General features: G+C 40.5%; 1 protein-coding gene across 2 annotated transcripts; it reads left to right on the top strand.

The window, feature by feature from the left end:
- The first annotated feature begins 4,232 nt into the window (after positions 1 to 4,232).
- stx18 (syntaxin 18) lies at positions 4,233 to 26,305 on the top strand. 2 transcript variants are annotated; one of them, XM_084705470.1, is made up of 11 exons: positions 4,233 to 4,462; positions 20,318 to 20,385; positions 20,912 to 21,027; positions 21,252 to 21,329; positions 23,613 to 23,679; positions 24,030 to 24,127; positions 24,386 to 24,477; positions 24,688 to 24,746; positions 25,048 to 25,117; positions 25,206 to 25,286; positions 25,671 to 26,305. In XM_084705470.1, exons 1-11 carry the CDS (start codon positions 4,310 to 4,312, stop codon positions 25,764 to 25,766), a joined length of 978 nt encoding a protein of 325 aa, XP_084561596.1. In that variant the 5' UTR covers positions 4,233 to 4,309; the 3' UTR covers positions 25,767 to 26,305. The 2 variants fall into 2 exon arrangements, with proteins under 2 accessions (XP_084561596.1, XP_084561597.1); XM_084705471.1 differs by lacking the exon at positions 4,233 to 4,462 and adding an exon at positions 13,346 to 13,425.
- Positions 26,306 to 26,627: the final 322 nt, after the last annotated feature.

The raw sequence follows: 26,627 nt of genomic DNA, 5'->3' as shown, positions 1-26,627 counted from the left end.
TGGACATTCACCTTCTGAAAATATACTTTAAATTGCATTTTAGTCCAAAATATGTATTTGTTTTACTCCAATTACCCATCTACAATATTGATACAAAGTATAAGACAACAAATGATCCATCCAAAACACCCCTCAAATGATTCTTTTTTGCCATTCCAAAGAGTCAGAAGAAGGATATAGCCTCTGGCATGAAAGATAAGAGCCTTTGATACAACCAAGTGACATCAAACAGTGAATGGATGAGTCCTCTGAAGATAAGGTGGTCAAAACTGTCAGGCCAGATAATCATCCAAACAAAGAGAAAGTGGAGATTAAGGGGTTCCTTTTTAGCAAGTTAAGTGGACTGCCCAGAGGGCATGCAACAACATGACTCACCTGTCAGAGAGGTAGTAGATACCATCATATACATATTCCCCCCTCCCTGTCAAAGGACACTTTTTTTTCTCTGAAGATTTATCTGAAGTATTATACATCTAGGGTTTAAGCTATTTAAACATTAATTATTCAATTTCGCAAAAGCTTTAAATCATTTATTTCAAAACAATGAACATCTTTTAAATATGCTTTTGTGTAGAAAAAATATTTGTACATAATACAGAAAGTAACTAATTTAAGGTATATTTAATACACTTCACGTCATATCTACTGTATTTTTGAATGTAATACATTTATTAGGTGCTATAATTCTTGGTTATAATAACATAGTGACACATTTGTTTCTGATAACCAGTTTTGTCACAGTTCTATGGCAATAAACTCTATTCATAAAGGTTCTACTATTTTTACAGGCAAGAGTTTGCATGGGGAAAAATTGACTGACATAAACATTCAGAAAGCTGAGTCTGCAGAAGAGGAGACCACTGTAACATCTGGTCCTACACTAACAAAGGATATGAGCAAACCACACACCAAATACATTTTTATTCAACATGTTGGGCCCATCTAGTTAGGCATCTAAAAGCCAACACAAGTGAAATGCAAATAAACAGATTTTATACGACATATATGTAAAAATGGCTACATTAGACTGGACAGAATATCATTTTAGCCTTACTTATCTTGGCATTGAACAGTTTTAGTGTTGTAGCTATATGTATATTGGTGAATAGGCTACTCCAAATGACAAGAGCAAATATTTGTTAACGTTGTTAACTTTACATTTTAAATGGAAAACTCAAGGATAAAAATGCAATTAATAGCCAGAATGCTATCAGGCCATTTCTTCAAAGTTTGTAATAGGCCTAATACACTTCAATTCATTACGTACAGTTCTAAATTGTGTATTCATAGAGCGTACAATAGGATTTTGGTTATACGTTTAACGGAAATAAAAAAATATTTGGTAATAAAAGGATAATTAAACGTTAAAAGACACAAATTAGGAGGTCATACTAATGCTATTATTAAGTATTAAGTATTTTGTGAAGACCATTGTCTTCACAAAATAATGAACAGCCTTTGATTCCAATTCCCACAAGTATGCAGTGGCATAACTACATCTCTGACGTTGATAATAAACCAAACCGTTTAAAAATCAGTTGAAAATTGAGCAAGTAATGGTCATTTAAAAAGTACATAGCATCAACACAATGTTATGGGTGAGCGAGTTGACTATAGCAAGATGGCCGCCATGTGCAAACGTTCGACTCCGTTGTCCCGGCAATGCGGACGAGACATCTAGTGTTTATATATATCTATGCCTCGAGGTATAGCCAGAGAATAGGCGCGTTCGACTTCATGCAGCGACCATAGATGTATATATGTCTATGGCGCTGTCAGGCCAAATAGTGTCCTAGGGACAAATAGTGTCCTACCTGACGTCACAATGCCGTTCAGAAGCAAGGACGCGTCCGTCGCTATGCCGACCTTAAATTGGTGAGATATCTAATCGTGCAAGCAGGAAACTGTCATGTTGCTATACTGGTTACTAGGTAGGAAGTTTTGTATTTAGGCTTATTTAAACCAGTTCATTCTACTCTACTATTTAAAGTTTTCACTCGTTCGATAGCTGGTGCTAGCTAGCCAGTTGTTTTCGTCAACAAAATTACTTATTTAGCGTCAATTTTAACAGACCAGGAAGGCAACACGTATAGTATTCTACCTGCGCGCGTTGCTGTCTCGGGAATGTTGAACGAGTGAAAACTTTAAATAGTAGAGTAGAATAAACTGGTTTAAATAAGCCTAAATACAAAACTTCCTACCTAGTAACCAGTATAGCAACCATGACAGTTCCTTGCTAGCACGATTAGATATCTCAGGAATTTAAGGTCGGCATAGCGACGGACGCGTCCATGCTACGGAACGGCATTGTGACGTCAGGTAGGACACTATTTGGCCCTAGGACACTATTTGGCCTGACAGCGCCGACAGTCGGCTGCCTTGAAGCTGAGAACGCCATTGGCTGCTTCAAGTCAGCCGGGCTGCAGGCGGCTGCAGGCGACACCGGCGCTGCATGAAGTCGAATGCACCTATTGATATAGCTGTGTAGCCTATCTATCGTTGCCACGCTCACACATAGACATAATAAAGAATAGACGCTGCATCAAACTACTGCCTACTGGCGCTGACTAGACGGTGGGGCCGCCATCTTGGAAAGGTCCGATCGCTCCACTCAGTGTAATCTAATTGGTTGGGGCAATGAGCTGTCAGCGCATTTAATTAATCATACCGCACTGAATAGCCTACCAAACGGATTTTCACACGTTTTTTTGCTGCAAAGGTCATACATGTAGCAATGATACAGGCCACACGTTTTGGCGTATTTTAATATTCATAGTGGGCCTTTCCTTTAAACCCTTTCGTGCCGGACCATTCAAATATGGGCATTAAAATGCCCATGGTTCCCGCGTCAATATCTTTGCCGTCCAATTGCCGATTTTATTTCTGAAAACTGCCAGATACTCATGACAACTTAAGCTCAAAGTACATGTCATTGTTTAGGTGTTACTGGGAGGGGGAAATAAATGTATCAGCAACGGGAGCCATTAAGGGCTTTCGACTTCATGCAGCGCCAGCAGCGCAGGAAGTCGGCTGCAGTCGGCTGCCTTGAAGCTGAGAATGCAATTGGCCGGGCTGCAGGCGGCTTGTGAAAAGTAACCCCCTTCGCCCTATTTAAGATGGTTCGCCGATTAGAGCATGAATATGCTGCACAGTTTTGCGCATCTTGTTTATTCTGCTGCTATGCAACTAGGAATTTGACCTTTCCAAGATGGCGGCCGCATTTCTCGCGCCCAGCAGCCAATGCGGCCAATACTTTTTATTATGTCCAGAGCCTGTTTAAGGAGAGCCTTGCCACTCCCTATTAAGCCCCATTGTACCGAATTTAGCTGCAGTTCCACCAGAGATCCACTGGGGGTGATCGCGAGCGAGTGCATGTTGAATGGGAGTCTATGGAGCTAAACGTCTAAATTTGTCTCTTTCGCCTGATTGTCGTTGAAAAATCTCCGATTTGATTTTAGTTTGTGCATTTTCAACATTGATTATAGGTCTAAAGTTGAATGAACGAGTACTAATGTCCTTTTGATTTCTTACATGGTGAGTCGTTGTTGCCCATAACACGCTAGCATTCTGCTAATGAATGCCGATTGGTTAGTGAAGGACTGATACGACCAGAGCTCCCGCTTGATGGCATCCGAAGAGGAATCAGAATGTCGGAGCATTAGCAACATTAGCAACAACATTTGCAAGCCAAAATGTGTGTATTGACAGGGAGAGCCTAACCTGTCAGCTGTGTTGTCGATGCCCTGAGAGAAAAAAGTAAGTGACCAGAGCTTGCCGTCAAGCAGTAGCTCTGGTCATACGATGTGTATGACGTCAATGACATTTTCAAAAGCCTTTTAGAATAGAAAGGCGACTTTAAAAAAATCTAACAGCCAGCAGTGTTTATTTTTTTTGCCTTTCCTTTCGAATTCAGAATTCAAATTTCTAGACAAAAAATTATATCCTGAGAAAAGTGGATTTTGAGGGGTACCGCTCCTAGACCTCCATTCATTCTGCACTCGCTCGTTAGCGCCCTCACATGGAACTTCCACCAGTTCAGAATCCGGAAGTTTCCCGAGAGTGGCAGTTCTCTCTCCATAGACATAATAATTTATTATGTCTATGATTCTCTCTATATTAGACATTCTCTGTTATGTCTATGCGCTCATATCCATGGCCACCATAGACATATGCCCACGCTTCTCACTGAGAGAATCTCAGTGCGCTTGTACGTGTGTCGCACGAGTATGACGTTTTTCTGTGGTGACGTGTCTTTGTTGACAGTGGACCTCAGGAAACTTTGCTAGCTAGCATATCTCACTGCTTAGAAATGGCTGTTGATATAACTCTGCTTTTTAAAGCCAGTGTGAAAACTGTCAAAACAAGGAACAAGGCCATTGGAGTTGGGATTGAATCTACGAAAGACGACATTTTCAAGAGGAGCAAAACGAAAAATGGATTTTCTCCAAAAGCGAAGGAAGTGGTGAGTCTCACAATTTCGCTAGAGATAGCTAACTCTACTGTCTGTAGCTAGCTCTAACGCCAGTCTTACTAGATGGCTACAAGTACTGAGTCCTACATTTCTACATTTACTTAACTACACAAAGTTAGTAGTTACATCTGACTCACGCCCGTATAGTTATATTCTTTACTATACAATCTTTGTGGGTGCGAAAATGTGCTCATAGTACCAGCTACTACTACGAGTATCGGCCACACCGCAGGTTTGCTAGATCATTAGCTCCAGATGGCCAACTTCGTTTCATTCTCGACTCGAGGAATCAGTATCTAGCCACAGCTAAACCTTTACATTTTTACCTTTAACGCTACATGTAGTCACTCTACTCCTTGTCTTGCTACCCCAGATTCTGATTATTTAACATCATATTGTTGCTAGTTATCTGATGAATGTTATGTTGTTTTGTAACTACAACAAATGAACCCCAGTTGGTGTGCAAGCTCTCTAAACAGATGAAGCCTAGCCACCGAGCTCTATACATTTGTAGTCAGCCTCCTGTTTGAAGCTAATCCATCAGAACAGTCACAGCGTAGACGAAAATGTCACCCATTTAATAAAATGTAGGCATGTATGAAGCTAAATGTAAACAGTTTATTACGTTCATGTTAAGTAGTTTTCCCTATACATTTCTGGAAAGTTTCCACTAATTCAATGGAGACAGAATTAATCAAATGGAACCTGTCTTGTCTGTCTGCTTTACAGTTGCATTTGGATATACTGGTGCACAGTGCCCGTGATGCAATCAGTGAATAAGTCAGTGAAACACAAATACTGATTTCTTGAACTATAGATAGTGCATAGTCCCCGTGATAAAATTGGTGGCACACACACACACAGATTCCTGATAGGGCACAGTGCCCACGATGATGTCGGTGACACACACAGACTTCTGAAATTATAGATAGTGCAGTTGCCGTGATGCAGCTGATGATGACAGTTTATCTCAGTGGATTTGGTACCTATATTTCTCAGATCACAATTTAAATTCTTTGTCCTCTCTGAAGTACTTGTTCAACCTGTATATTCTAGTCAAATTGCCAATGTTGTGGTAGCCTACATTAATGCAAATGATTATGTTGTTTCTTATATAATGATTATGCGTAGTTATCATGCATTTGTTTGCTCTTACCTACGTTATAAATTGCTCATGTTATGTTGATCAAAATGTACTATATTGGTTCTATGTTAAATTGTCTACCACCACATCTAAACATTTAGTACTGGTAATAACAGAAGTCATTACATGCACAGTGGTTGAGCCAGTTAACATAATTGTAGCCTAATTCACCATACAGCACTTGTACATTTGCAATGTGCAGGCAGTTTCGACATCAGTAAACACATTAATTTCTGTAACAAAATTCACTTATCTAGATACTGAAAGTATATCCGCTTTATATTGTCGTTATGTTAGCTAACCAGCATCCTTGAAAACTGGTGATTATCGATTGTAAAAACGAATTAGCTTCTATAATGCTTCATTTCATTTTATTGTAGGGCTGTCCCCACTCAGTCGACTAGTCGATTTTCTGGTCGATATGCTCTTGGTCGACCAAGATTTTTTTTAGTCGAGCTGCTGTATGGCAGTGTGGGATCTGATTCCCGCTTGTGTCATCATTGCTGAATTAACAAAATGTTCTACAGAAATTGTAGATTATATTATTTAAGACAAATAAAGCAACTTTAAAAATATATAATTTAAAAGAAAAGGTAACATTACTATTTTCCCTTTCGTTAATCTGCACTTTGTTTTGGTATTTTGCACACAGCACAAGCACAATCGGCTGAAGAACTACAAACTCTGCCATAGCCTACTTTGTTAGTGTTATCAGTCAAAATGGCTAAGAAATCTGTGGTATGGCAGCATTCCATTAAAGTACATTTACACTTACAAAGTACCGGGTGACTTGAAAAACGTTGAATGCAAACTACAGTTTATTTTTCATAGTTCAATGTCGAATATGATGTAGCCTACCACCTGAAAAACTTAAGTTGGCCAAGCCCTAATTCATCCATGCTAACGCGCTGTGTTGAAAAATGAATATGCCTATTTTAAGAATCACATCCAAATCAAATGACATTATCTTCTCCGGCCAAGACAACAAAATGTTTCTCTGTAGCACCATTCCCCACTCAGCTTCTACGTAAGTGCGTTCACACTGCAGCGACGCGATGCGAGCGACAACATGTTTTCCATTCATTTTCTATGGAGCCAGGCGAATCGCTTGCGTGGTGCATTGTGGGTAGCGAGGCGACGCGACAGAGTTTATGCAAATGAGGAGCGATTTTCGCTTGCGATGGCCAATCGGAGTGTTTTCTTGTTTCTCGTAACGTAGCAACCATGGCAAACATTTCTAGGTTTCAAGGTGGAGGAGAAACTGTGTCAACGTGGATGTCTACGTGTACGTCTACAGTTTTGTATTTTGTATACAAGTTGTATTTTGATCGATGTTGCGAGTACGTAAACCCAAGTCTGCACACTTGGCCATTACAACTACAACAGTGACTTTAGAGAACCACATTCTAAATGAATCTGTTTGAAACGCCCCGGAGTGTGGTGAACTGTGGGAAGGCGAGCGACGGCAAGGGATTCGCGTCGCTGCAGTGTGAACGTAGGGTAAGTTTGCATGCTGCAAGTTCAGGCAGTGATAAGCGCGCTCTGATGATTTAATGTTAAACAAACAATATATTTAATTTGTAGTACATTGTAAGATACTAAATACCATCAGCATTCGGTTACAACAGGACTTGTGATGCAAGTCTTATTATTAGTAGGCTACTAGCAGCTTAATCTGCAATGTCCATTAACCATTGAGTCAGATCGAAAAAAAAATTGTGAGAAAAAAAAAGAATTGTGAAAAAAAAAAAAGTTTCAAATTTCGATTAGTCGATTTTCAGACGTTTTAGTCAAGTCTTGGTCGACCAAAGAAAATCTTAATCGGGGACATCCCTATTTAATTGTGAATGCCTTTGTTAATGCATTAGTTCAATTGCGGAAAGCCACTTGGGCAGTTTTGACATCACTAATATACATTTATGTAAAAAAATTAACTGATCTATACTGAAAGGATATCCACTATGTCGTTCTGTTAGCTAGACAGCCCCTTTGAAAGCAATTGAATATCGGTTGTAAAAACAACCGGAAAGTTTCCACTAATTCCCTATATTACTTACTACGCTTAGTTTCATTTAAGTGCGAATGCCTTTGTTAATCGCATTAGTTCTTTAGGATTTAGTGCTTTGAATCCATTCAGTCATCTAGCTCAGCAAAACTTTGCTTTTGTTACTTTCAGTGCATCCTTGTTAAGTTAATATTGGAAGTAGTGGTTTAATAAAACGGTGATGCTGATTCAAGGAAACTTAAACCTCGTCTGTGGTGGCCGCCCCCCCCCCCCACACACACACACACACACACACACACTCACAAACTTGACCCACAACCCCCGCGTTAGAGATATCATCGGCAACTGTCTCGGTAAACCAACATTGGAAGAAATTGAAATTGGAAGTTTGGAATGTCGTGGCTGTGTACAGTTATGTTGTGGCTTTCATCCGACTATTCAACCCCCCATATTTCTCTCTGCGCAACGCACAAGGTTGCATGTTAGTTTTTGCAAGAGCCCTCTCTTTGCATGTATGATTCCATAAACATGCTGAAATAACATTTTCTCAAACAATTTCTCTGGGAAAGCCGATCCTTCCCAAGAGCCTGTGATTAAAGGTGGAAGATCAAAACACAGAAAATATTAAATTAGGTCCCCAGTAACAATGTTGATGGCCTGCACATAATGTGCAACAGATGTGTGCCCTGCAAGAAATGCAGGGCTCTCATATTTCCCAAAGACGTTCCTAAATAAGAGATAAAAAGGGGAAAAGTTGATGAATTCTTTCTTCATTCAAAACATTAGAAACTTTGACATCTTTTGAAACTAAGAAGTTAACTTACAAAGAGGCCAGTATCTACAGATTTGGTTGGGTTGGTAGAAATGATTTGTTCTCCTAGGGGTCAGTTTGGGGTGCTGTGATCTCAGTTTCAATGCTCACATCAGCATCCACAGCCATCTCAAGTTTCAATTAGAGGCGGTTGCTTCAAAATATTTTAATATTGTGTAGAAAATAATGTTGGCATTTCTACAGTCATTCTGGCTGTTCTCAGAAGGTATCCCTCAAAGGTGCGGCAGTCAGCCAGCACTTTACTAAAATGGAGAGGTAGGGGGATTTATTTGGAAATGATAATCTGGTATATTTTCATAACTTTATCATAGATTTTGACACACAGAGAAAGTCTGATGACATGTTTGAATTCCTGTCAATTGAGACTAGATATTTTGGGAGGAGAGGGAACCCAGGGATTCTGCAAACTAAACACAGCATCCCCACTTTGTTCAGCATTCCCACTTTTTTTGCCAGAATAGTTTAATTTTTAAGAAGCAATGAGACTGTTTGTCCACACTGCAAGTATACTTCCACATAATTTATATTTTTCTTTTTTGTCCCTAATTACTTGACAAATATGTAGGGGTGTGACAATACAATAAGCTTGAGATGAGACAATACATGATATTGGGTCAGGCCCGGCTCCACCCACTAAGGAGCTTGGCCCACCCTGGCCCCACCCCCCATAACAACCAATCGCAAAATTGGTGCGGTGTTCAAAAGTGTTTCCCCTAGGATTTTTTTCAGTGGGGGCGGTAGACCTATATTTTGCTTCCCATTCATTTTCAATGGATGCCAGTGGATCTACTGTTGTGTACTCATCATCAGTCGATCATGTGTAAATAACAAGAGCAACATTGCGCAAACTTTAGTCGAAACTTTAAGGTGAAGAACAAGAAGAGAATTGCCTGTGAAAACAGCTTTATATTAGCCATTTTGGGGGAATATAGCCTAATTACTTGTTTAACTACATGCTCTTATGGTTTCCTCCCTTTAGCACTTATTTTTTGGTTGTTCACAATGTGTACTTCTTGTTTTGGCTACCCGCAATGCTTTGGGGTTATCTTGTTGTTATTATCAGTGACCTATGCACTTTGTAAAGCTCTCTCTTGGAAGTCGCTTTGGATAAAAGCGTCTGCTAAATGAATACATGTAAATGTAATTACTGTATAGATATATATATATATTTATTTATTGTCATTCTTTTAGGGGTTGGGTTGTCGTTTTGGGGGGGCGGGCCGCCAAAACAATGGAAGGGGAAACACTGGTTGAATTCTCAGTGTTTCCCAAACATAGACCAATTTGAGGCAGTGCGCCACAGAATCAACACTGCCGCCACATATTGCGTTTCGTTATGATTTTTTTTTAATGCTATTTAAAACAAGCAGCGTATTCGTTCGGCTGCATTTCTTTTCCCTGCTCTCCCTCCGTCTCTCTGTCTCTCCCTCCCGCATTAGTAGCTTAGCTAAAAGTCTAAGAAAGTTGAGGCTACTTTTCGCGAGGTACCCTACAAACATGTCTTAATCTGCTAGACAAGTGGGTTCCCCTTCGTTCTTTTGGTGAGCAGTCTCACAAGCCCTACTTTCGCGGTGTCATGGAGCCAACCAGCTACATTGTTATTTAGCACTAACGTTGCTACCTGCATATATGCAGAAATTGTTTACAATATTTCAAGGCTTCGACCAATGCTGCTCAAGCAGAAAGACAGGGTCAGTGAGAGAAAGAGATAGATTTGTTAAAGAAAGAGTAGGAGAGCAGGACAGCATCCAACATGCTTCTGTGAGAGAGCTAGCTGAAGCAACAGGAGAGGTGGACAAACAGATGTAGAAACAGGCAGGTCAGAAAGCAGGTCTCAGGACAAGGGAACTCATGTGAAGGTGTGAATCACTTTTGATTAATATATAATATAACAAAGTTCTGTGTAACAAATTATTAACAAATGAATTATTTTGCCCCCCCCCCCCCCCCCCCCCCCCGTCGGACACTGGCCGACCCCCACAAATTGAGTCAGAGATGGAGTCATTTGATTCTGTTCACCCAAAATATTCGTACGCTGATTTGTGAACAAAATCTGGTGATTCTCTCGTTCACAAATGATTCGTTCTTATATTGGATTCGTTCAGTGAGTCCTCCCTACAGCCGAAGTCTGTGTGGTATGCCCACTGAGATTACACTAAAACAGGGGTACTCAATTAGAAACTCAAAAGGTCCACTCACCAAATTTCCATTCAGTCGAGGGTCCGGAACGGACCATGGTTTATTTTTCTGGCCCTTAGCTCTCCCATTGACTCCCATTCAAAATTGACATAGGTTTAGGCACAGTGCCCGTGCCCATGGGCATCTTTCTCCCATAGACAAGAGTTCGGGGGGTACTTTTGTTCAGTGCCTATGCTTTGTGTCATAGTGACGTTTCACGTTAGCTCTACCACTTTTGACAAGGGCAACCATGGGGGTTGTGCTAGGGAGGGGCTAGCAGGTGCTTCAGCACCCCCAAGAAAGACCAATGCACCCCAATAGCACCCCAAAAATATTGCTCATTTATTAATAGTATTCAGGCCCGGAGTGGCCATCGGGAGAATCGGGAGAATTTACTGTGGGCCGCTTTGCTCGCTCATAAATTGGTCCAGCAGATCGCCTGCTTTCTCTTTGTTTTTTTTCACACACCGAATAAAACAATGTGTAAAGTTACTGTGACTGATAAGTAAGCTAATAGGCTACACTAGGTTTTAATCTAAAATGTTTTCTCCATAGCCTTGAATCTTTCAGGTACAAATTTGGGTTGTAATTTCCGGAAAATATCACAATATGAGTCTAACGAAATGTTTATATTAGCCTACAGAAAGCTCAAAAAACTATTTTGCACAGAAATAAATGCAGAAAATTGCGCTTGGGTGCTATGCACGCTCGCATTCATGTGAAGTTCCGATTTCACCTTGCATCAAAACCTTGACTAGGTTGAAGGTTCGGGTTAAGCCCCGATTGTTCAACATATGGCTTGGCCCCTGGTAGGGGATGGGCTGGCTTTGGCCATTACACTGCTGGGCTGAAAATGGGTCCCACTCCGGCCCAGACGGCCCTGATAGAATTTATATAGAATATATAGAATTGTCAATGATCTAGCACCCCCTTAACACCTGCATTAAAAATTCTCTGGCGCCGCCACTGAGGGCAACCGTCTCATTGCAGATTAAACACATCGGTTTTGTGCTCCCCTCTGGATGCACAAATGCATCATGAATCAACTTTTCGCTGGGTTTTGTCACGCCATTATTTTTGCTAAGGAAGAACAGGTAGGCTAGCTACCGTTAGCAATGGAAAACCATAGACATAATAAATAGTGTAAAGGCTATAAAACATGTGCCGTTAAAATGGAAACGTTCCGTCAAAATGAATTAACTCCATTGGCTAATAATATATCGGCTGAAGGTCCGGGTCCGGATAGGAAGCCGCCTGGGTCCGGACTCGGACAGCGGTCCACAATTTAGTGACCCCTGCACTAAAACATAGTTACATTAAATCTTATTCTGGAAAATAATTTAGTTACAAAACTGACCAATTTGTTGGAAAAGTTAGTGTGTAAATAATGTAATGTGAATTATTTATTGCCCAACCAACTGGAAAAAAGTAAATAGTATGGATAAGTATATTTTGTACCAGTATTCCCTACTTATAATGTGAATAGCCGGTCAGCTTACCGCCCAATCTTCAGACAGGAATGTTGTTACTGGCGTGAAATGATCGCTAAATGGCTCTTTTTGTGTAGAGAAATGCTAAGGTTGAAAAATGAAATGAACTTCACTTTGTAAATCTATCATTAGTTTCCATGTTCATACAGTGATTATTTCATTAGAACATTTGTTGTCTGGGCCTTCAATCATTCAGTAAAATGTATTTTACTATAAAGAACGTCATACACTTTGAGGGTCATACTGCTGTTTTTAGGCTATTCTGTGTGGCACTGTATCGACCAAGTGCTTCACGGATTTGTTCAAGAGGGTCCAACTGCAGCTCTCCCTCCTCAGGCCCCTCTACACCGGAACTCTCCCCAGGCCCCTGAAACTTGTGTTTTGCATTTGTCTCCGCTCAAAGTGGTTTGTGCACAAAATGACTGATTGACGGCTCCAAATCCACCCATTAAACACTTTAAACTGACGGCTTAAAAGACCGAAAAGGCAATGTATAAGTGTCATAACACAATGTTTAAATCTTTAAAAAGTCTTTATTAACAATTCACTAAATAATTAAAATATATGTAGCCTATATCTAGGCTAACCCTAAATATATTGTTTTTTAAATCTATATTGTCATGAGATTTTATTGTTGACTGGTCTACGTTTGTATGTAAAAATAAAAAATAAAGGCGTAAATATATAGCCTATACTTAAATGCAATTCATACAAAATAACGTGACTAAAGTTATTGAGTCATCCAAAGTTGCTGTAGCTAGCTACATGCTATGGTAGCCTTCGACAGTTCTGGTTTAGCTCAACAGCCTGCTAAACATGGCCGTCCTTCTCAACCATTTAAGTGCTAGCGCCGTCCATGCTAATCAGGGACAGCACTCTGAACATCATCGCCTTCCATGATCTATGCTCCCCCTAGCAACGGACGTCCCTGCTAATCAGCGACGGCCCTCTGAACAGCATCGCCGTCCGTCCATCCTTGCAAAGATCAGCAGCCACGCTCTCAGTCTATGGACGTCCATATGGACGTCTATGACGCTCTCAGGGATTTAGCTGGCTCTCCAGGGCCTCTGAAGGCCGATTTATACTTCTGCGTTTTTACGCACACGGGGAACGCCCTCTCTGTCAAGAAACGCCCTCTCCGAACCCCTCGCAGAGCTCTGCGTGCACCTCTTGATTTTCCTGACTGTCCGTCTGTAATTTTACAGATAACCCTTGGCTGTGATTGGTCCGTATTAAGAACCGCTTGCGTCAGGGGCGGGGTTGCCGTTACCAACAAGAGAACAGAATCTTATGACCGCCATTGTTGTAAGTTTTTACAATTCATATTTCAGCTAAACAGTACATGTAAATCAGCATCTGAATTAAAATGTGACGAGAAATGGGCAGTGTAGTTGGTAAGAATGTGCTTATTTTATCGATGAAGCGGCTCATTTGTAAATTTGCAACTTTTCAATAACCTAGCTAGCATTGCAGTGCAGCGCCATCTACTGTCCTGGCGTTGAATTGCTTTCAGCACACAGAGCCGTCTGAGTAGTATAAATTCAATCAATCCGTCCAACTCTTTGCGTGCGTCTGTCCGTTAACGGAGACGCAGAAGTATAAATCGGCCTTAAGGCGGAGAAGAATACCCAGGGCTTAGTTTACTCCAGTGTTTCTCAAACTTTTTCAGAGCAAGGACCACTTGGCCAAAAAATAAAAACTCTCGGACCATCTAACTAAATAGTAGGCTATATCCCTGGAACAACAGGCCTCCAGACCTGGCGCCATACAATTGTTAGAGGCACATAATGTAGGCTAAGTTTTGAGACTGCTTAACGATCCGAGTGTTAATCAAGCACAGAGCCAGACGCTGCTAATGCAAGCATATTCTGAGTTCGATGTGATGCGAGTTTGGGTGTTCTATCCTTAATGTCGAAAATTTGTTGAGTTTCATGTCAAATAAACATAACCGTTTTTCAATTGGTAAAACCTTGTCTAGTAACCTTGTGTAGTGAAGGTGATTTCTTTGTCTCTCAATTTTTCAGCCCCACCCTATGTTTCTTAGCTTGGTTTTCCATCGTTATTCTTCTACCGGTGCTCCCGATTGCAAGTCCGCTACTGTGGAGCTGTGCCACGGTGGTGGATTTTTAAGTCATATCATTTTAAATTCTCGTGCTGTCAGGGGGTGCTGCAGCACCCTCAGCACCCCTAGTTCCCGCAGCCATGCCATCACTCCGGCCCTGCTCCCATCCATCCTCCCTGACGCGTATCATTATGGTTGGGCCGCCGGGCCCAGCAATCGGTAGCCTATCTGAGAAAACGTTTTAGAAAAGACGGGCTATGGACCCAACCAACTCTATTTGGGAGGGGAGAACTCCCTCACATGGTACAACCAGAGAGGCTCTGGTACAACCCATGCAGAGGTTGCGATGTCAGAATGCGGAACGTTTTAATAGGCTACTACCAGAGAATGTCTAATATAGACAGAACTGTCACTCTCGGGAAACTTCCGGGTTCTGAACTGGTTGCAGTTCCATGTGAGGGCGCTAACGAATGTTGTTGCTAATGTTGCTAATGCTCTGACATTCTGCTTCGGATGCCATCAAGCAGGAGCTCTGGTCGTATCAGTCCTTCTCTAACCAATCAGCATTCATTAGCAGAATGCTAGCGTGTTATGGGAAACAACGACTCACCCTGTAAGAAATCAAAAGGACAAAAGTACTCGTTAATTCAACTTTTGACCTATAATCCATGTTGAATATGCAAAAACTGCAGTCAAATCGGAGATTTCTCAACGACAATTAGGCGAAAGAGACAAATGTAGCCGTTTAGCTCCATAGACTTCCATTCAACACACACTCGCTCGTGATCACCCCCAGTGGAACTCTGGTGGAACTGCAAACACATTTGGTACAATGGGGCTTAATAGGGAGTGGCAAGGCTCTCCTTAAACTACTGACTGCGTTTTCTTTGTTCTGAGTTGTACATTAGAAATGTCGCAATAATTTACTTGTGGCTGTCGTGGACCACTACGGGGGCAGTGGCGGACCACCAGTGGTCCGCAGACCACACTTTGAGAACGACTGGTTTACACCTATTGAAATTTCTAGCCACTGGTGAATTTTGCGACCAGTTTTTGAGACAGTGCAAGCATTTTTTATAAGCACTCGCACATGTGCGACCTACAATTTGTTAATTAATTGGGTGTGCACAACGTCACACATTAGCAACGACGCATAGATACAACGTTCTAGTAAGACAGCGATATCAGCGTTCCTTCTGCATTAGTACCGTAGCTAAAAGTCTAGGAAAGTTGAGGCTATTTTTCGCTAGGTTCCTACGAACATGTCTTAATCTGCCAGACAAGTGGGTGCCCCTTCGTTCTTTTGGTGAGCAGTTTCATGAGCCCTTCTTACCCGGCGTCATGGAGCCTAGCAGCTAAATACTTAGTTAGTACCAGCGTTGCTACTGTATCCCTGCTTGGGTTTGAGCTGTTGTGCTGTTATACTCGTCATTATCATACTCAAGTATCGTGCTGTGGTGTTGGAGGACTGATCGAAAAGTGCATCATACATTTAAGTCATTTAGTTAAGACTTGCATGTACAGTACGTAATGTCACAATAAATAATGTATTTAAACTCAAACTTATATGGTGCGTCGCTGTATACCAGTTGTAAAAATTAGAGTTTTAAAAAACGGACCTATCAACCGACGCAGGCGCACCCCACAATTTCCCCAGAAATTGTCCCAGGGGCGATTCTAGGATCAGACCTTTAGGGGTGCTCAGCCCCCAATGAGAATGTGACATGAATACAGTGCCTTGCAAAAGTGCTAAATGTAAACCCCCTTGCAAATATAAATCCCTAATTTCACTGGATAACAATGAATACATTTACGTATTATTATGCAAAATATTGAATGAAAAAACTAAGGATGTCCGTTTCTTCATGAACTGCCAACATCAAATGATAATAAACATTATATTTAAAAAAATATATTATTATTATTTTTAGGGGTGCTGAGATTACATTTAGGGGTGCTTGAGCACTCCTAAAAAGGGTCTAAAATTGCCACTGAATTGTACCCTCTCTAGTAACATTAATAAATGCATTGCAGGTCAATATAAGGTGTCCCCTAAATGTTCTGCTTGCGTTCCTAAAACTTTCAGTCAGGGGCTACTGTGCTCCTAGTAAAAAAACTTAGTCTGGAGCCCTGCACTGGGGGACCAAAGGGCAGGCTTGGGAAACTCACTAATGTTAAATAACCTCCTAAAGGGAAGTTTTCATGTCATGGGACCTTTAAGGTATACAATGTAGGGGTCGACCGATATGCGTTTTTCAGGGCCGATACCGATTATTACAGATGAAGTAGGCCGATAACTGATATTTTGAACTGATATATATGTCTAGTGTAAAAATGAAAAGGCCTCTGAAAAAGAATTTCTTTAAATTATTTTAACCATATCTTTAATTCTGAGAACTGTTAATAATAACAACATTAATATTAATAGGCGTAATAATAACAACAACATAAAAAGTGCAGGGAGCATCCAGCAGCATTCTGTAAACATTTTGTAAAACTTAAAGAAGTAAATTTAAACAACAACAAGCAACAAATGAACAAATAATGAAGAAAAAACAAAATATATATATAGACGTAAGGGATCACTTTTCCTGCTATTTTAGCGATTAGTGAGCATTTTCTAAAGACATTTTCACGTATTTAAAGTATTTGCACTCGCACCAATGCTCCCAAATACGTATATTTTGAGATTGCAAAGATACAATTTTGGGAGCATATGCGACCAAAATCAAGCTCTGTATTTTGACAACACAAAAATAAATACAAAACAGTACTTGGCCTTTTCTGTTTAAAAAATATTATTGTCTATTAGTATTTATTATTCATACTCAATTGTTATTGAGTGTTTCAAGCAAACAACTTTATTAAACCATGTTATTTATTTTTATTTAAGTTGTTTGGTGTGACTTCTTTTCAGTACCTCTAGGCCTACACTGGGAACATATTTGTTATACTGTAGCTAGGGAGTTATGTTTGTTTAAATATGTTCAGTATAGTCTCAATGAAGTCTGTGGCACATCATTTTTTTTTTTTCTGAGCATTTTATTGCCAGCAAACGATAGCAGTTGATGCAGCTTGTTGATTGGTCAATCTGGCGTTATGTCATTTTTCCTCGCAATTCCTTGAGAAGTTGGCAAAAATGTATTGGACTGACAGGGTTAAAAAATAAAATACAAATTTAATAATTTTACGTTTATCAGCCCGAACCCTGACTGAATTAAATGCAGATAAAGAGTGCCAATTTGGGCCAATACAATCTGACAGACTATGTACACAAGAATATGAATGGGATATGTACTGTATTGGCCAAATATTATCTTCTCTAATTTTTTCTTTAAATTAAAGTAAGTCTTCAGGAGATTGTAGTAACAAGCAGAGGAGTGCACATATTTTAATTCACTACTCCAACAAAGTGCTGTGTGTGGTCCTAAGTTGTTGACTCTTGTTGACCAAAGCTCCCAACTCCAGAAAACAAAACTGTGTGATTGAGACGTAAACACCATAATAACGTCAACATGTGGCATGGCTCTCTTAACTTAAACATATTTTGCCTTGCAACCTTGAAAATAGATAGACAATGGTCAGAGCTGAAGGACCCAAACAACTGCTGGCCAGTCATTATCAACTTTTTAAGCTGAAGATCTATCCAAACCCCCAAAATCTCCAGGCTATCTCCTATTTATTTTCCACCTCATAATAATTCCCACTGATGGTTTGTTTGTGCTCTGTATAGGCTGCAGGGTAGGGAGAAAGTTAGGAGCTAAAGTGGGGGTCCTTGATTATGATGATGAGATTAGATGTAGCCCGGCAGACTGTCTCCTCCTGCCTCACTAAGATCTTTCATACACACACACGCACACATACACCTTCAATCAAGCACAATATACACACTCACATTCTTACAGCCGGCAGCAAGCACAGGGCCACCCCTTTCCTCATTGTTTGGGTATTACTCGCTCTTTAGAGTCTTAGGTTACAAGAGCAATTGATCCCCATGACCCCCTGCAAACCCTTGAGGTAGCAGTGGGAATTTGAGCCCCTGTGTATACACAGGAGATGACTCAAGCCCCTACAGCAGTGCTGTAGGGGGCTGTTTTCTTCTTCCCTTTACACCTTTTATTAGCCTGTGGGCCCCAATAATGTGAAGCTACTGCCGCCTGTTGGTGGTAGAGATATGTTGCAAAGAGTTGGATGGAGAGGGGGGTCTCATTGCAGTGAGCTTTGGAACATGTACCTAATAACGATTTTATGAAAATATTGCACTTGTATACAGTATATGCAAGTAAGTATAGTGTATCTGCTTTTGGCAATAGTGTCTCATTGTACTGGGAAAAAAGGCCTTTTCAGTCAGTTTTACAGTCTACAAAAGGGTAAATAATTAGAGCCTGTGAACTGTGTTTAGGTCATTTAAGATGGTGTTAGTCTTGAGCCTAAAGAGACGCTGCTCCGACAATACAATCTTCCTCATACATTTCAATCATGTGAAAAGCTCTCAAACCTCCAGGAGCTCAAGTGCTCCGAACAACGATTAACTTTTTGACCTCTAATGATTGTATTATTACAAGAGTTCACCTGAGGGCAAAGCCCCACCTCACTCAGCCTTTCACTTGCAACTCTGTACCTCTATTTGCTTTCGAAGAGAGGAGATACACTTCACAATAGTTGTAGCATATTTTATTTTTTCAAATAAAATCAAATATTATTTGTGTAGCCCTTTTTACAAGCAATGTCACAGAGGGCTTCACAAACGCCCATAGAACTGCCCCTCAACCAACCTAAACCTTCAAGGAAGTCAAGGAAAAACTCCCAGAAAAACTAATTTGAGAAAAAAATTGAAGAAACCTTGGTAGAAATTCAGTGATGGATCCCCTCCTCCAGATATGGTGAGTGAACACAGAGAGGTACAGAACACATGCCAAACATACATCAGGAGTAGCGCCAGTGGATGTTGAAATACAAAATTCAACTCCGGTCAGAGTTGGCGAATGTCAGTTTAAGCATTGGTAGCCACAGGGCTGGAGCCGTGTGATCGGCACAGCATGACAGGTCAGCCGGTAGATGGATGGACAGAAAAGGACCAGGAACGCCCTGTTGTCTGTCAAAGGGGACCGATATCCACTGTTAACTAGGTCCAACGTTGGCAGACCGGCAACCAGGCAGATGTTGACAGCTCAATGTTGACAGCTTATTTATCTTCATGTCGACTCAAGTACCAAAAAAATCTCCTTTCACTTTTGTCTCGTACTCATATTAGACCAAGAACCATTCTTGTCTCTTTTCATGCCTGTATATTTAGACATGCCATCTGAGGCCTGAGACTAGGTCGTGGTATGTCAATTTTGCAATTATGTTCATTGGTGGCAAAACAAAACAGACCAGGTTGGAGACAGCGGTGGTAATGTTACCAAAATTATCTTGGGTGCTATGAGCCACAATCAAACTCCTTGTGTCATTGTTTCAATCCCTGCCTTTCCTGGATTCTGTCTCCCTCTATTTTTTTTCTTCCTAAAATGTAGCCTGTGTGTGTGCCCTCACTCACATGTATATCCTTCCAGCACCACTCTGTGGACAGGGATACAATTTTGTCTTTTTCAACCAAATTACAGGAGCAAATATTGGATGGAATGAAGCTTCCTGTTGGGCTACTTATGCACACATATTCTTGGACATTTTACCTGTGGTAAATAGTCAACCGATTATGAATTTCAGATTTATTTCAGATTCTTCAGTCAGAGACCTATATAGAGGACTATAGAGGACCATTTTATTTACATAAGTTATTTGACAAGGAAATTGCCTGTTTGATTTAGGTATGTCCTGTAGTTAAATTAACAGTAAAAAGCAAACATTCTAAATTCATGCAGATGGGAATGCATGTATTTAGAATGGCGTGTCACGTTCAATAAATACAAATTCACACGTTTATACTGGCCTTTTGAAAGACATTAGAGAAAAGTACTTTTTTTCCTGAGCTAGAGACTTTCTTTAGCTTTCTTAAGCTTTGTTGACAGATCCAAGCCTTAGAAGAGGAACCAACTCCTAGCAGAAACTGCACAGAGAGGGCGACACACATAAGCACATTGATGAACCAGACACATGCTGAATGTAATTCATATTTTCCCTTCATTTTGGCAGATCTCAAACATTACCAAGCTGAAAGACTTTCTTCTCCAGCACAGGAAAGACTATGTGAATGCCGGAAGGTGAGTTGTAAAACTTACAACGGGTGCAAAGTCAATAATGGTATTCACTTGACTGGCACAGTACAATTCTCTGTTTGCCTAATATGAAAACTAGCATCTTACATAGGTATAAGATGAAACTTATTGAAACATATTTGCATAAATTGTTTTTCGTTTTAGTAATACAAAAAATATAATGTAATTGTGTGTGAGTCTATCACATATTCCACATTCTAAACAACAACAATACAATACTTAAGTGTACCAACATTTTTGGAACTTCACTCTCCCAATAGCAAGTTGCAAGCTGTTGCCTAGTTAAAATGTAACCCTCAAGGGTTTCCCAAACCAGAAGCTAGAAGTGACAGGACAGGTTATTTACTGCTCCTAAGTGAACTTTTGAGAGATTGGATAACTGACACCAATTACCAGACATCCAATTCTAGCATAGAGAGACATTAGGCTTTCATTCAACTATAGAGAGAGTACTATACTCAATGTATCTGTTCCGAGTCTTTGAATGAGTTGATTGTGTGTCTGTTCACAGTCTCATCTCATCAGACCTGACACGTATGACGGACAATGAGCGAGACCAGATTGACCAGGATGCCCAGATCTTCATGAGGACCTGCTCGGAGGCCATAAAGCAGCTACGCACTGAAGGTGTGTGCAAGGGAGTGTGTGAACACACTTTATCTTTCACAACAAATTGTCTCTTGCCTATATGACTTCCATCATGCAGGGCCCAAAAAATTGGATGCGTTCACTATGCACTCGATAAAAAAATCAGGAACAAGTTTTGGAGGGTGTCATATTGTACCGACAATCATGGTTGATAAAGGGAGCCAGATAATTTCAAGTCAATCAGTGTTTTCTTCCCCCTACAGCCGATAAGCAGGTGTTGTCAGCCCAGATAAAGGAGCACAGAAGGGGGGTTCTAGACCTCATCGAGATGTATTTAAAAGGTGAGTTTCCCATCGATAGGTCAGCCTTTTCCACTCATTTTCCATCTAAATGGTCTGGTCAAAAATATGATCCTCAAAGAAAATGAAAAAAAGTGTTTATGGACTTTGTTTTCCCCAATGGGGCCCCTAGATTTTACTGTTCAGAGTATGTAGTCGGGACCATCTGGATCACGGAGATGGTCTAGATTAGACATACTTGCCATGCCACCTGTATTGTTGTTATGTTGTGTTCATGTCAAGTAGATGTACTGTGTACTGTGTACTTTTAAGAGTACACTTTAGTGCTTTACTTACAGTTTTTCACAATTGTTAACACACAAAATGCAAAAATTTGGCACAATTTTCACAACCTTAACTTCATGTACCAATTGCTCGACCCAGTTTGGCACTACTTCACACTCCCTTATCTGCATTAGACTCTGACTTTCCTTGTTTAAACACTGATGTCAATTTCACATCACCTTGTTGTCAAAACACTACACACAAAACACTACACACAATGTTCAGTTGTTGTACACACTTCTCAAGTCTCAAAGCATCAACCTACAACACACACATATTCAAATCTCTAAACACTCAGGTCTGGTGAGCAATTTGCGATCAGGACTGCAGCATAAAAAGGGCCTTGAGCCTCTGTTTTGTTTGGTGCACAATGGAGAACTTAGAACATATCAACAACCAGAGAAGGAGAAGGGTAACAGTGAGAGAAGGAAGAGGAGGACAAGGAAGAGGTAGAGGACAAGGAAGAGGAGGGAGAGGATGACAAGAAGGAGGAGGATAAGGAGGAGGATGACAAGAAGAAGGAGGATGAGGAGGAAGAGGAGAAGAAGAAGGAGGAGGAGGATAAAGAAGAAGGAGAACGGTCATCTCTAATGAGATTCGGGCCACCGTGGTTGACCATGTGCTCAACCATGGTTTGACCATGAGGGAGGCTGGCCAGAGGGTCCAACCAAATATCAGCCACTTCACCGTTGCTGCCATCATTAGATCCTTTAGAATAGAGAACAGGTATGAATTATATTTGCCTTGTGTACTGAAATACTGCATATCAATAGAATACAGTGTGCTCACTTTAATTGTATTTTGCAGGACTGAAAGAGAACCACACCGTGGAGGAAGAACATGCACTTTCACAGCCGAACGGGAGACTGACATTGTGAAAATGGTTCTGGAAGTGGTTCTGGCACTATCACACTCCGACAGATACAAACCAGGATCCTGGCTGACCATGCCACATTCAGAAACATCCAGACCGTCAGCCTCTCTACATTGGACCGTGTTCTCCGTAGAAATGCCATGCGGATGAAACAAATGTACAGGGTTCTATTCGACCGGAACACAGATCACATCAAGGAGTTACGGCAAGAGTTTGTGCTTGTAAGTCCTATACATTCATCACTAACACATGCATGTATTGTACCTGTAATCCAATATTGTTCCTTTTCTACAGTGTCTCACTGTACCCCACTGTGTTGACCCATCTGTATCCATACTATAACTTGCATTATCATGCTGTCTGTTCTAGCGGATCCAGGAGCATGATACAGCTAATGAGCTATATGAATACATATTCATTGAGGAGGTTGGATTCAACCTGGTAAAGAGGAAGCGCCGGGGCAGCGCCATTGTTGAGGTCCCCGCTGAGCGTGGTGGGAACATCACTTTGTGTGCTGCAATGGTTTGAGCAGGCCCGTTGACAGTACTGTACTGTTCAGAAATAAAGCTTTTTTGCCACATATGTGTGCTGTTTTATGTTTGACTATGAACAAATTTGGCCTACACATTTTACAAACGTTTAAATGGCTCATTCTCAAGAGTCATTGTCATTCATATGGTGTGTTCCATTTCTAAAATTGTGTTTTCAATTTTGCACTACTGTGTGCTGTGAATGCTTGGTAGTGTGCAGCAAATGCTTATTGTGTGTAATGTTATGAATGGTATGTGTGTGTCATTTGAAAATATGGCTGTGTGTACCAAATGAGAACATGAGTTGCATTTTGTGAACAGGTTAGAGATTTGATAGCAAAGAGTCATCTCGCAAAGGGAGTGTCAGGTTTGGCATTTTGTGTGTGAGGTTTTCAGTTTTGTGTGTGCAGTTTTGAGAAAGCCGTTATTGTTTTGAGAAACGTGTGTTAACAATTGTGAAAAACTGTAACAGACCAATAGTGACAAGTGTCTGGATATGTTCGATGGCAGGATAGATTTCATACCCATATATTATTCTTAAGAGATGATCAGACCCCTACAACAAGTTAACCCAATGTTGGTTGTAATTGTTTTTAGAAGTGTGTAAGCTGTACTCTGAGCAGAGGGCCATAAGGGTGAAGAGAGTCGTGGACAAGAAGAGACTGTGAGTATCTCTGGAACTGTAAATACTGCGTTCATATAGATCAATCATTGTTATTCATTCACATATGTGTATATAAAATGTGTATTGCAAAGTAGGGAAGGGAACTACTGTTGGATTTTTATAATCATGGGCAATAGTGTTACAAAAAGTTAACTTATTTCACGCGGCCAAAGCACCGGGACTACTTCAGTTGGTAGTTGAATCAAAATCATTGTGCCATAGCTTTTAATAGCTTTTTAAGCCTTACCGTTTTACTTTTAATATACTGATGATGCACTTACTGTAATGAACGTAGCACATTTAATACACTCAATGCATAGCCCAAAACGACCACTGTGACGTGGTTCCAGGTCAAGACTTGAGCCGGAGCACCAAAGCAAGGCGGAGAAAGGTGTCCAGCAGCAGATGGAGCACACAGAGGAGAAGACGGCCAAGGACGAGAGCACCGGTGAGAGAAGAGAAGAGTGGGGGTAGGGGGGGACAAGGTCAGGTGAAGGCTGCTCCATGGAGTCACAAGCTGGCTGTTAATGGCTGGTTCGGTCTTAGTCAGTTGCAATTTACTGTACAACTGTCCGGATAGAAAGGTAAGTTCAAGACAGCTACATCAGCCATGTATTGTTAACTTTGCACAAGAAAGCGAGACTTGGTCAGTCACTTCCTTGGTGATACGTGAAGTGACCGACCTACTATTTCCGTTTCCCTATAGAGAGAAGTGTGACGGAGGTGCCAGAGAGCAGCATCAACCCATGGGAGGAGGGCAGGGTGGAGGATGAACTCTCACCTGAGGAGATCCAAATGGTAAAGATGCACTCATAGGGATCAAGACATTTTTGCTACCCATTTATTGTGTACATTAAGTTCAAATGTAGAAATGCATCCACCCCTACACACTAACTGTACTGTAGTTGATTCCAGTTTTAAGTTATTAGTTAGTTAGTTGATTATTTAAGTAATTTACTGAATGTGTTTCACTCTTCCGTCTTACTCTGTCTGTCTCTCACTGACTAGTTTGAACATGAGAACCAGAGGCTGGTGAGTGAGATGAGCAACCTGGTGGATGAAGTGAGGTTAGTTTTGTACCCTATAAGGTCTATTCTCCTTAAGAGTCATCTTATTTTGTTTACGGTAACGCAAGAGCTCTAGAGCCTAATGTGACACTGTTTTTGTTTGAAGTATCCATCTGGTATACTTATATGGAAATATGCATCTCTGAAGTATCCACAACAACCTACCTTGACATCCTTTTCCGTATATACGTTTCGATTTTGTGTTTGTAGGTGTAGGGAAACTGTTAATGATCCACAATGTGTAAATTGTCTTTCAAACACATCCAAGGTGTGTGACCTGTTCCCTGCTTCTATTCTCCAGGCAAATAGAGGGTAAAGTTGTTGAAATATCACGTCTTCAGGAGATATTTGCAGAGAAGGTGCTTCAACAAGTAAGTTATTCCATTGTACCTTCCCCTGAAAGCCATTTAAAATGTCATTTAAAGTAAATTTGCCATATCTACCCTCTTTTTTTGACAGGAAACTGAAATAGATAGTATCCACCAGCTGGTGGTTGGCGCCACAGAGAATGTCAAAGAAGGAAACGAAGACATTAGAGAGGTAATTGAACAGCTTTACCTACATTTTACCAAACAGACCTTGCAAATACTGAGTTGCAGCAGTTGAAACATCAGTCGCACATCCACTGCAATAGATGAAAGTTGTTCTGTTGGAAATAATCCCTTGTTTGCTAGCTCATCTTAGATTAGAATTTGTTTTTTTGCCTATGCACATATGCAACACAACATGTGAGTTAACATCTAACATTAGGATATTTAGCGTGTAGAGTAGTTGTAGGTTTTTATTCTGAATTTTAAAAACGCAGACATTATTTTTAACCAAACCATTGTAAAACGCTGTATTGAAGACTGACTTGTCATTGTCTTCTACTGAGCAAGTAGAAGCCTTATGTAAAGTAATTTAATGTTTGAATTCCATATTTAGGCCATCCAAAACAACGCCGGCTTTCGTGTTTGGATCCTCTTCTTCCTTGTAATGTGCTCGTTTTCTTTGCTATTCCTGGATTGGTACGACAGTTAACCCATATACTGCTGACACTAGCTCCCTGCAGGAAAGGACATCACCATGGGCCTCGCCCTGGTTGGCCCTCACATTGAAATACTGATACAATTGGACAAAATGGAAGGTTTAAGAGGCTACAATACTGAATCTAGAACAACTTGTGCTAATTAATAGCTAACAATTTTGGTATGACTGGAACTAACTCCAGGACAGTCCTTTCAGTGCTCTCTATGACAAACTCACAGACTTTAACCCACCAGAGGGCGACGTGGAAGCACTTCCTGTAGAGGGAAGAATGGTGCTGGCCAAATATAATGTGCTGTCATCTTGCACTGAGCATATGTCCAATCTGTAATCAAGACCACTACCATGCTTTAAACAGTTACAACAACAGTTACTGTTTTGCTGCAAATGAATAACATGGTAATGGTACATCTGGGTTACCATTTGAGATCTGTTAAATTCTTTTATTTATTCAATGCACTTGAGTGTACTATGTAGACTTTTGCTGTTTTAGAAATAATTAAAATAAATCTCACCACACATGCTGTATGAAACCATTGTAGATATTATGTGTATTCATTTAAATAATGTCAACGTGTTTTCCTCAGATTCAAAATTCTTTACAGTACAACTTTTGCTTCCATTCTATGATTCAAGAGAGGTTGTCTGTTTTCCAGAATGCTAGCCTTTGTACATTGACTGCAACACAAATTTATAAATTTATTTTTTGACATTGCTCTTGTTATTTACAGTTTGCACTGCATGGGCTATTTGCTTTTATATTATGTGGTCCCCTAAACCAATAAAACAAAATACAGTTCATTAATGAAATTGTCCACTTTCCTTTTTTATTACATACCCCATATTACAGCATGA

This window comes from Hypomesus nipponensis, chromosome 9, assembly GCF_054491055.1.
Source record: "Hypomesus nipponensis isolate SF chromosome 9, ASM5449105v1, whole genome shotgun sequence".
NCBI lineage: Eukaryota > Metazoa > Chordata > Actinopteri > Osmeriformes > Osmeridae > Hypomesus > Hypomesus nipponensis.
The sequence above is the reverse complement of the archived record's forward strand: the minus strand, read 5'-3'. Positions and strand labels throughout refer to the sequence as shown.

Excerpts from the sequence above, each read along its gene's own strand:
- stx18 (XM_084705470.1), top strand. The coding sequence starts at position 4,310 with ATGGCTGTTGATATAACTCTGCTTTTTAAAGCCAGTGTGAAAACTGTC. Across the intron at positions 21,028-21,251 it reads AAAGCAGCTACGCACTGAAG|CCGATAAGCAGGTGTTGTCA; the intron begins GTGTGTGCAAGG and ends TTCCCCCTACAG. Across the intron at positions 25,287-25,670 it reads GAAACGAAGACATTAGAGAG|GCCATCCAAAACAACGCCGG; the intron begins GTAATTGAACAG and ends TTCCATATTTAG.